This window comes from Elgaria multicarinata, chromosome 13 (assembly GCF_023053635.1).
Source record: "Elgaria multicarinata webbii isolate HBS135686 ecotype San Diego chromosome 13, rElgMul1.1.pri, whole genome shotgun sequence".
NCBI lineage: Eukaryota > Metazoa > Chordata > Lepidosauria > Squamata > Anguidae > Elgaria > Elgaria multicarinata.
This window is the reverse complement of record NC_086183.1, coordinates 22976038-22987315: the sequence shown is the minus strand read 5'-3', so window position 1 is coordinate 22987315 and position 11278 is coordinate 22976038. Positions and strand designations below refer to the sequence as shown.

Here is an 11278-nt window from a genome sequence, read left to right as displayed (position 1 = left end):
ATAAAACCACACAGCAGAAATTTATATGAGATTAAAATACAGAGTTAGAACAGTAAAATTTAAAGTTTAGTTAAAATACTGAGAGAATAGAATTGCTTTCGCATGACTGATATTAAAAAGCAAAGAACAGGGACAAGAACCAAAAGAAAATGCCCAATTGCCAATCCTGATTGAAAAGAAGAAGAAAATACTCCAAAGCATGTGAAGTTTTGCATTTAAAACACACCTAGCAGGAATAAAATGGAGTTTGCTTCTGCTGCCCCAACGCTGAACAGAATAGGCACCATTTTTTGTGTAGAAAAATGGAAGGTAGGTCCCAATCCCTGCTTGGGTCTTATTGCCTGTGCTTAGAAGCATGGCAAGGAGGGAGCCAGTCTAGCTTCCCTGGGAAGGACGTTCCAGAGCCCTGGAGCAGTCACTGAGAAGGCCCTCTTCCGCGTCCCCACCGAGCATGCCTCTGGTGGTGGTGGTGTGACTGAGAGAAGGACCTTGTAATTATTAATGGGAAAACGTGAGATGCTTTGAAGACTGGCGATGGCCCAGCCACATGAGTACGGCTGAAGTAGGGATGGGACATGTGTGTCTGCATGCACACTCCACCTACTTGGCTACTTCCTTGATCTTTATGCGTTCTGTGTGAAGATTGGAGAAAGGGCCTTGGAAGCACTGTTGGCCTGCCAAGGACCAAGATGGCAGGAGCTGAATGTACCATGGGCTATGATTCAGGGCTGCCCTCACACAACCGACTTTCACCCCACTAGTGTCATAGGCAAATGCCTCCATACAGCTGTTCTTTAAATATATGCGTTGCAGAGATTTGTTGTTTATTTGTTCAGTCGCTTCCGACTCTTTGTGACTTCATGGACCAGCCCACGCCAGAGCTTTCTGTCGGCTGTCGCCACCCCTAGCTCCCCCAAGGTCAAGTCTGTCACCTCCGGAATATCATCCATCCATCTTGCCCTTGGTCGGCCCTCTTCCTTTTGCCTTCCACTTTCCCTAGCATCAGCCTCTTCTCCAGGGTATCCTGTCTTCTTATTATGTGGCCAAAGTACTTCAGTTTTGCCTTTAATACCATTCCCTCAAGTGAGCAGTCTGGCTTTACTTCCTGGAGTATGGACTGGTTTGATCTTCTTGCAGTCCAAGGCACTCTCAGAATTTTCCTCCAACATCACATTCAAAAGCATCTATCTTCCTTCGCTCAGCTTTCCTTATGGTCCAGCTCTCGCAGCCATAGATTACTACGGGGAATACCATTGCTTTAACTATGCGGACCTTTGTTGTCAGCGTGGTGTCTCTGCTCTTAACTATTTAATCAGCTCTAAAGAGAGGACACTGCCAGCCCATTTATTTCTCCTGACTCTGTATTGGTTTTATCATATGTAATAGCGTCAGAAGAACTTTGTAACCTTAAGTACCGATGTCAGAGTTCCTGTGTCCCCTTTCCTGTGCCTCCTTCCCTCCCCAGTTTTTTGTATCCTTAATGAACATGCTAGGATTATACTGTTTGTTTAGCACAGACCACGATAAGGAAGGTAGCAAAGTCTGAAGTTAGTTGATGGGAGAGACCGTGAAACACAGGCTGAATTTGTAGGTGAGTGAGGAATCATTTGGGGCTATTGAGGAGGGGGATTAAGTGTTTGTTTGGGGAATGAGGTTTGTCCCCTTTCAAAGTCCAGCTTGTCTGGAACCTGGTCTCCCTCCTGAATTTAGGGAGACCATCAATTCACACAACTGCATTCTGCATTTAAGGCTTTGTGGAATCGTCCTGTAAATGCCAATTCCAAGGTCACAGAGGGAAAGCCGATGCACAAGCAATTCTTGGTGGGTGTGACAGCGGAGTAGAGGGGCAGGATTTGTTTGGGATGACTGTATTTATTTATTTATTGCATTTCTATACTACTCAAAATCCATGAGGTACAACCTAAGGAGTAAAACTGAAACTACAATATTAAAGTATGATATAAAAGTACAGTCAACCACTATAAAGCCAAGCAGCAATTCAAAGATTTAAAAAAAACAGATTTAAAATACAGATTTAAAACAGCAAAGTTAAAAGGCAAGGCAAGACTCACACTACTGCTTTATCATGGTTTATAATGGTATTGACAACTGTTTGAGCCCGGGATGCATTCCAGATACCATTTCCCAACCTTTTTCAAATTGTTATATCCTGCTTGGTATAGATGTACCCCAGGATGATAAAATGTTTAAACACTGGGAAAACAAAAAGGTCTTCACCTGGTGTTGAAAGGAGTATAACGCAAGTGCCGGGCAAACCCCTCTAGAGAAATCATTCCACAGTCTGGTTACCACAGCAGAGAAGGCCCTCCTCCTAGTAGCAACCTGCCTAGGGTGACCATACATCTGGTATTGCCCAGACATGACCAGAAATGGGGCTCCCAAACTCGGTCCAGGGTGAAATCCCTGTTTTCCTGGTTTTGTCCGGGCAAAACCGGCTGGTGCATACGTTCTCAGACTTCCAGGAATGCGTGCACTGGCCCCTAGCCCCAGCGTTCCTCTAGGCTTCGGCTCGGGTGGGCATGATTGCACCCACCCAGGCAAACCCTAGAGTGGGTCTGGGAGGGCTGCTGCACATGTTCCTGGAAGTCCGAGATTGTGTGCACCAGCCTGTTTTGCCCTGACAAAACTAGGAAAATGAGGATTTCACCCCGGATCAGGTTTGGGCCCCCAATTTCTGGTGATGTCCAGATTGTCTTAGAGTTTGGGCAGGTACACATGGGAGGAGTTATTTCTTGAGATAACCTGGCCCCAAGCTGTTTGGGGCATTGAAATTACTGTGCTACTATCCTCTTTTATTTTAATTATTTCTTTTATTTTTATTGTATACACTGTAGTTTCAATTTAGAGAAATTGATTTGAGCTTGAATGGCAATTTAAATAGCAGTTTTCATTTGCTCAAAATAAAAAAGGAAAAGAATGAAAATCCACTAGCTAGCTGAGTAGCTGGTGTGTGTGTGTGTTTAGAAATGGCTTACCTCCCTCGTCACCACTGCCACCACCTGTCTGAGACCTCATGGTACCAGATGCCTCTGGAAGGACACCAGAGGCAACTGGTGCCAAGAATACTACATTTCTCTCTATTTCTCTTCCAAATAAGGTTTTTTCAATGTCATCTGCACTGTATTTTACCCACAAGGGGATATCTTTCTCCAATATATGGTATGATGTGGACACACTCAACTTTGTGGAAAATGAATTCCAACTGTTGGACGATGATGTACTGAATGTCACTTATCCTAAGTCAGGTCAGTGGTGCTATTAAGTTCCTGGACGAATAGTCTTACATGGGTCCTGGTTTGGATGATAATGTATGTTATTACACTTATGCTTGACTAGTTGGATTTATTTATTTATTACATTTATATACCGCCCACATAGCTAGAGCTCTCTGGACGGTTTACAGAAATTCTACAATTGAGATAAAAACAAGTATACAAAATTTAAAATTCTAAAACACAGAACATACATACATAAAGCATTAAAAACCATTAAAATAAACATGTGGGTGATTAAGATGTGCTGCCATATGCCTGGGCAAAGAGGAAAGTCTTAACCTGGCACTGGAAAGATAGCAGCGTTGGTGCCAGGCAAGCCTCGTCAGGGAGGCCACCACCGAAAAGGCCCTGTCCCTCATTGCCATACTTTGAGCCTCTCTTGGAGTAGGCACCCAGAGGAGGACCTTTGATATTGAATGTAGTGACTGGGTATATTCATGTCGGGAGAGGTGCTCTGACCAGTATTGTGGTCCCAAGGCTTAATAGGTCAAAACCAGCACTTTGAATTGGGCTCGGAAACATACAGGCAGCCAGTGCAAGTGGACCAGTGCAGGTGTTATATGGTCAAACCTTCTGGTTCCCAAAATCAATCTGGCCACTGCATTTTTGCACAAGCTGCAGCTTGCGAACAGTCTTCAAAGGCAGCCCTACGTAGAGTGCATTGCAGTAATCTAACTTGGAGGTTACCAGAGCATGAACAACTGAAGCCAGGTTATCCCTGTCCAGATAGATGTGTAGCTGGGCCACCAACTGGAGTTTGTAAGAGGCACTCCATGCCACTGAGGTCACCTGAGCCTCAAGTGACAATGATGGATCTAAAAGAACCCCCAAGCTATTAACCTGCTCCTTCAGGGGGAGTGCAATCCCATCCAGAATCTGTATATCATCCCCCATCCTGTAAGCAGAATCACCTACTAACAGCATCTCAGTCTTGTCTGGATTGAGTTTCAGTTTATTAGCCCTCATCCAGTCCATTGTCACAGCCAGGCACCGGTTCAACACATCCACAGCCTCTCCTGCTGAAGAGGAAAAGGAGAAATAGAGATGCGTGTCATCAGCATACTGATGACAGCACACTCCAAAGCTCCGGATGAACGCACCCAGCGGCTTCATGTAAATGTTAAACAACATGGGTGACAAAACCGATCCCTGTGGGACCCCATACTTGAGAGTCCACGGGGCCGAGTAATGTTTCCCAAGAACCATCTTCTGTATCCAACCCGCCAAATAGGAGCGGAACCACTGCAAAGCAGTACCTCCCACTCCCAGCTCAGTAAGTTGTCCCAGAAGGATACCATGGTCAATGGTATCGAAAGCCACTGTGAGGTCGAGGAGAATCAACAGAGTCACACTCCCTCTCCTGTCTTTCCCCCGACATAGGTAATCATACAGGGTGACCAAGGCTGTTTCTGGGCCAAAACCAGGCCTGAAGCCCGACTGATTCAGCATGGCTCTTCCTATATTCTATTCGTGGGCAGTAAGGCTACTAGTCATGATTGCTACACCCATAGTATCAGAGACAGTATGCTTCTGAATATCACATACTAGGCAAAATACAAAGGAGGGTGTTATCATTTGTGGCCTTCCCATTGGAGCAACTGTCAGAAAAGATATTTGAGGGAAGGGGAGATTCATGTATCACACAGAGAATAGCAAAAGCTTCAAAGTACAGCAAAAGCTACAAAAGTAGGAATGAGTGCAGTTAATTTCAGATACATTGAATGTCTCACTTGTTCTTTATTCCAGTGATTTTAACATTAGGATGTTATGTAGAACAGGTTTGTCTTAACTGTGTGCTGTGAATTCAGACATGTGACCGAGGCCATATTTGGGTGGGCACGCCCCCTTGGGGGCTGGACATGCTTCCTTGAGGTTGCCATGTTGTCCTCCTTTTTGGTTTCCAAATTAGGGTCACCCTACTGGTTGGACACTGTAGGAACAAAATGCTTTAGAGAGCTTCGGCTATTGGGCGGTATAAAAATGTAATAAATAAATAAATAAATAAATCCAGTAAGATTCTTCCTCTGTTCTTACGACCACCAATGGACCATAGTCATCTCTATTTTTCCCTAGATCTGGATTTGGTTCTATAGCTAATGTATGTCAGCCCACTCCCTGCCAGAACTTAATTTCTCTACACTCTTCAGGCTTTCTTCCTATTGTACAAAGTTCTGTGGACAAAACTAAGTAAGAACTTAATGTTAACAAAACCAAGAGTGAAATGAGAGAATTTGTTCTCAAATGGCCAGCAAGAGGTCCAGTGTCTAGAGATGCTTTGTGTGGGCAGTATCCTGTGGTACCCCTTCACAGAGTAGATACTTCATCGTGAATGGGTCTAGTTTACGTAGGACTACCACTGGCTACTGCCCTATGTTTGCTTGTACCATGACCTTATGATAGGTGGCAGCAGAAGACATATAGACATAAGAAACTAAGAAGAGTCTTGGAGGATCAGGCCAAAAGTTTATGCAGACCGGCATTTCCCCCCCATAGAAGTCAACCAGATTCCTTTGAGAAAATCACAGGAAGACATCACCCTCTTGCTTGCATTCTCTTGGAACAGGTATTCAAAGGCATAATGTCTCAGATGCCGAATGTTGCATCAAAACAATTGCATCAACAAAATCACTGGAGACAAAAGGTTGGAGGAAACAGCACTACGCAGTGCTTGGAATATCCCATGAATAACAACAACAACAACAACAACAACAACAACAACAACAACTTACATTTGTATACCACCCCAGAGCTGAAGCTGCCTGGGCGGATTACATAGGATAAAATACTTTAAAACAATATACAAAAATTTAAAATCACAAAAATCACATAAACATACAAAACAAACCCAGGCTAATTACATATTCCTAAATGCCTGGGAGAAGAGAAAAGTCTTGACCTGGCGCTGAAAAGTTAACAATGTCGTCGCCAGGCAGGCCTCATCAGGGAGATTATTCCACAATTGGGGGACCACCACAGAAAAGGCCCTCTCTCTTGTTGCCATCCTCCAAGCTTCCCTCGGAGTGGGCACCCAAAGGAGGACCTCAAATACTGTACCACTTTTAAGGAAGCAGGAGGATGCTGAGAAATGTCGAACAATAGTCAGCCATCTTTGAAAAGTAATATGGTCATTTCTATCCTGAAATAATACCCCTGTTGACATCTCTGAATGTTGATTGTATTATAGACAAAGATGAGCATCTGTTCAGTTCTTTAATCTCCTTGTTTACATGTTTCCTTGCCCCAATCAGAAAGGTGTATGCTCGATTAGACATGACCATGTCGACCTGGTGATGAATTTAGGGAATACTGGTTTTGTAGAGTTTTCAGTAGCTCCTAGCTCTTTACAGAAATTAATTCCAGTTCTTATTATTTTGCATAGACAGGGAATTATGTGTGGTTGGTGGAACGGAAGGTGAAAGCGGTTAAGTGAAAAGGGTGTAGGGGAAGAAGAGGCAACTGTATGATTATTGGACTCCCTTCCAGGTACCAATTGGATGCAGGAGATCTTGGGCTTGATCAGGCACAATGGGGACCCATCATGGGTTCGCAGCTTGTTTGTGTGGGACCGGTCACCATGGATAGGAACTACTGATGGTATGAAGATTGCCTTGGCATCTCCTCCACCCAGACTCATGGCTTCTCACCTGCCATTCCAGCTTTTCCCCAAGTCGTTTCTCCAGTCCAAGGCTAAGGTAAGACAGGAACATTCCTCACATCAAGCCCATCTTCACCTCCTGCTAGTCCAGAACACAGATATGGGGAGTTCTGAGTTGACTCACCTTCCATTCATAGAAAGCAAGGAATTGAAATGAACTATTTATAAGAAATAAATACATTTATGGGCCTTTGCATCTGCCACTGTTCTACAGCCTTAACAATACCCCTAGCAACTTTTTGGCTATGGCTTCCAGGAAAAAATTACTTGATCCAGGGACTTAGGGTAATCCCAGTTAAAACCATAATGCAAACTACATGTTCCAGATGCAGAAGATTTGGAGCTTCTTTGTAACAGGGGCGAGATGCCACCCTCTCACAATGTCACCCCTGCCTCTCCTACAGGTAATCTATACTCTGCGTAATCCCAAGGATGTGCTGGTCTCATATTACCACCACACCAAGTTTGTCAAAAGTATGAAGGATCCTGGAACTGTGGAAGAGTATCTGGAGGAATTCCTGAGTGGGAATGGTATGCAAAGAGGCCAGTCAACCGTCTTCCTTCATTTGGCTTATAGCACACCTCCCCCACAAGAGACTCACTGAGCAATGTAACCACTGAACTCCCCTTCCCTCCTTTACCCTCTAGTAGAAGGCAGCAGTTGAGACTTGTGGCTGCAACAGTGTCTTTCACTTGATTATCTTGAACTGGACCTGTTATTGTATTCATCTATTACTGTATATTTGTATCCTGCCCCCCACAAGGCCACAAGACTGGATACATGGAGTTGTCCCTTATTACCCCTCATAATAGTGATGTGAGCTTGGAGGTAGAAATACTGACTGCCATTGACTAGTCCAAAGCCAATCTATGTAACCTTCTTGTCCCCCCTGCACTGTTAACATGTCACTTTTGGCTCTGCTTTGCTCTTCCAGTGGCCTTTGGTTCCTGGTTTGACCATGTGAAAAGTTGGCTGGAGGTCAAGGGGAGATCCAATGTCTTCTTCAACAGTTATGAAGAGATGCAGCAGGTATGGTTTGACCTTTGGCTATATAAACACCCATCCTGGCTTACATTGTTTCTTCACTTCTCCAAGTGAAGGTGTTTAAAAATGGAATGCTGTTGAGTGAAAAGAGTCTCTAGGAACAGAAGAAGAGCTGGATCAGGTGAAGAATCCATCTGGTACAGCGTTCTGTTCACACAGTGGCCAACCAGCTGCTCATGGAAAACCCACAGGCAGGACATGACTGGAACAGCACCCTCCTGCCCCCGTTCCCCAGCAACTGGTGTACATAGGCATACAATCTGATACAGGACACAGTACATAGCTATCGACTAGTAGCCATTGGTAGCCTTTCCCTTTGCTTACACTGTAAGCTGTCCTCCAGGGTTCCAATTACAAGTGAATGTTTCACCGTTAAGTCCCAAGCATTAGGTTTTAGTCTGGTTCAAATGGAGACCAATCTCACTTGTACAGGCCCTGCTTGTCCCAAAACATTTCCCAGCACCCTACAATTTTAAAACCCTCTTCTCTACATTACTATCTCATCCACATATTGAGACTTCTCAATCTTTCCTGTTTAGCTTTCTCTGTGTATGGAACAGGGAGCATTTCAGAGAAAGCTACCTGGGTAGTACTGGATTTCATCCTCATACCACGCTACCTTATGGAGGTTTCCAGGACCCCTTGTCACAGGTACCATCATAAACCACAATTACCGACTCCACCCGAGCTCTATCTACAATGCAATTGAGTTGGTGTGTGATGTCCACAAGCTGAACCTTCACACCAGGCAGGTAGTTTCCCATGCCATCTGCTTGTTTCTCTGCCAGGACCTGCGAGGCAGTGTGGAGAAGATCTGCCATTTCCTTGGGAAGGAGCTGAATAGCCAGCAAATTGATTCTGTGGTGGAAAATGCCTCCTTCCAGAAGATGAAGGACAACCCGAAGTCCAACTACACCACAGTGTCAGATGAACATTTTGACCACAAGAAAGGGAAGTTATTGAGGAAAGGTAAAAGCAGACCCTTCTGGGTGTCTAGTGTTGTCACATGTGTATTTGCTGTTGTTCAGATGGCAGCCACTGACCAAGAGAGATGGGCAGCAGGGAAGATGTCCCACTGCCTTGAGCTTCCTCACATGCTTCTCTCTCAACTAGAATTAATGGCGAAGGGTTGCCTTTTCCTATGCCTGTGGTGCGAGGGGCATTCATGTGAGATTGGCAGTCCTGCAGCCCAATCAGATATATTCTGAACTGATAAGGTTCTGCCCCACTGACAGGTCGCCTTTTCTGAAAAACCCAGGTGGAAACCATTTTATTTTCTTTGAGAAGTTTTGAAAAGGAGGTTCTTGGCAACCTGTTGTTGTTGTTGTTGCTGCTGCTGCTGTTATTGATGATGATGGTTTTGTTTCTAAACCTTTTATAGAACAGGAGACATAGGGCATGGCTAAACAATGGGGGTGGAGGGGGACGATCTCGTGATATGATCGCAAGATCGTCCCCCTCGCCTACACGTGGTGCGCAATGTCCCAGGGGGAAGAGGATGTCACGCCCGCCATTTTTTTTAAAAAAAGGAGCCCTGAACCCGGTCCCCCCTTACCCCTGATGGGCACAGAGTGCTTGCAGAGCTCATAGAATCATAGAATAGTAGAGTTGGAAGGGGCCTATAAGGCCATCGAGTCCAACCCCCTGCTCAATGCAAGAATCCACCCTAAAGCATCCCTGACAGATGGCTGTCCAGCTGCCGCTTGAATGCCTGCAGTTTGAGAGAGCCCACAACCTCCCTAGGTAACTGGTTCCATTGTCATACTGCTATAACTGTGAGGAAGGTTTTACTGATGTTCAGCCGGAATCTGGTTTTCTGCAACTTGAGCCCATTATTCAGTGTCCTGCCCTCTGGGATGATCGAGAAGATCATGCCTGGTTCCTAGCACCTTGCGTTTATTTGCGAGGTGCTGTGACGAAAACAGGATGCCTGGCCCCACATCCCATGGTCTCAGGATCATCCTGGGACTGCGGGAAAAGTTGTGATAGAAGGGTAGGGCGATATCCCGGGGGAAGGGAGGGCTCATCCCCCCTGCTCCCGGGATCCCCTGTGTGCCATGTGGATTCATAGAGATGATCCTGGGGTGAACCCAGGGATATCGCCCCATCTAGGCATGTCCATAGATGCCTCATCTATGTCTGCTGTCAAATGCCTGGGAAGAGGACAGCCATTACCCAGCACCAAGATGATTGCAGTGTCAGCCCCAGGAGGGCATCAACGAGGACCTCATTCCATATCAGGGCAGCCACCTCTGAAGAGGCCCTCTCCTTGTTGCCATCTTCTGAACCTCCCTTGGAGGTGGAACTTAGAGGGGTGTGTGTCAGTTGTTGATCATAGTGCAGTCTTAGGTAGACCTGTGCTGAAAGGAGCCTGCAAAATGCAAGATGCATCATATTTGTAGAATTCCTGTGGAGGCCTCTTGGAAGCGGCAATATGAGAGAGCAATCAGGGCCTTCCCCTGACATTTTCTCAGCCTGCGGGGCAAAGCACAAGGGAGTGTCCAACCATTATCCACATCCTTAAGCGGCTTCCTCACACTGCCTAATGGTAGGGCCAGCCTTTAAAGGGACACTCATTTCTGTTTGCCGGCTCAACTTCTTTGCATTTACTGCTCCCTCTTGTGGTGTTCCAGGGATCGTCGGGGACTGGAAGAATCACCTGACAGTGGCACAGAGTGAACGCTTTGACCGCGTTTATCAGGAGAAGATGCGGGGAGTGAATGTGACTTTCCCATGGGACTGAAGAAGGCCAGACTGCTTCTTCTGCTGTTCTGTTTTCTTTCCATCTGTGCCTCGTATGGCTCAGGTTCCTTCTAATAAATCATTGGGCTGCATTACCAGGGTAGTGTTATTTCTCCAGGTGTAAAGGAAGCTGAGCAGAAAATTCACAGTCCAAACAGGGGAGAAGAGCACCAGGCCTAAAGCTGCATGGCTACATTATATGTTTAATTCTAGGCTCACGTCAAGCTTAGCCTTGCTTGCCCCTCAGCTGTCTGGGTGATGTCACAGACTGAAAATATATTCCTTTTGAAAAACTGACCTCCTTTTTTGCATGGTTCCCTAACATCACTACTCCTCACTGTCCAGAGATTCACAGAGAGTACAGTAGAATACATTCCGAGTAGATTTCCTTGTAACTTGTGAACTGCTTCACAGGAGCACTATTTCCTTTAGGCAGGATCTTCTATTTCTTAATCTTGTTTTTAATGGTCACATTTCTATACATGGAGTTGGGTCGAGACTCCAATTTCCCTAGAGGCTTTGGAATCAGTGAGTCATGTC

The 11278-nt window shown here is 45.5% G+C and overlaps 1 protein-coding gene across 3 annotated transcripts; it reads left to right on the top strand.

The window, feature by feature from the left end:
• Nucleotides 1-1482: 1482 nt before the first annotated feature.
• Nucleotides 1483-10833, top strand: LOC134408205 (sulfotransferase 2B1-like). 3 transcript variants are annotated; one of them, XR_010026088.1, is made up of 8 exons: nt 1483-1591; nt 3119-3266; nt 6780-6988; nt 7356-7482; nt 7887-7981; nt 8785-8965; nt 9110-9254; nt 10630-10682. XR_010026088.1 is itself a non-coding variant. In XM_063140378.1 (7 exons), exons 2-7 carry the CDS (start codon nt 3128-3130, stop codon nt 10737-10739), a joined length of 861 nt encoding a protein of 286 aa, XP_062996448.1. In that variant the 5' UTR covers nt 1484-1591; nt 3119-3127; the 3' UTR covers nt 10740-10833. The 3 variants fall into 3 exon arrangements, 2 of the variants coding, with proteins under 2 accessions (XP_062996449.1, XP_062996448.1); XM_063140378.1 differs by lacking the exon at nt 9110-9254 and having other exon boundaries at nt 1484-1591; nt 10630-10833; XM_063140379.1 differs by lacking the exons at nt 3119-3266; nt 9110-9254 and having other exon boundaries at nt 10630-10833.
• The last annotated feature ends 445 nt before the right edge of the window (nt 10834-11278 follow it).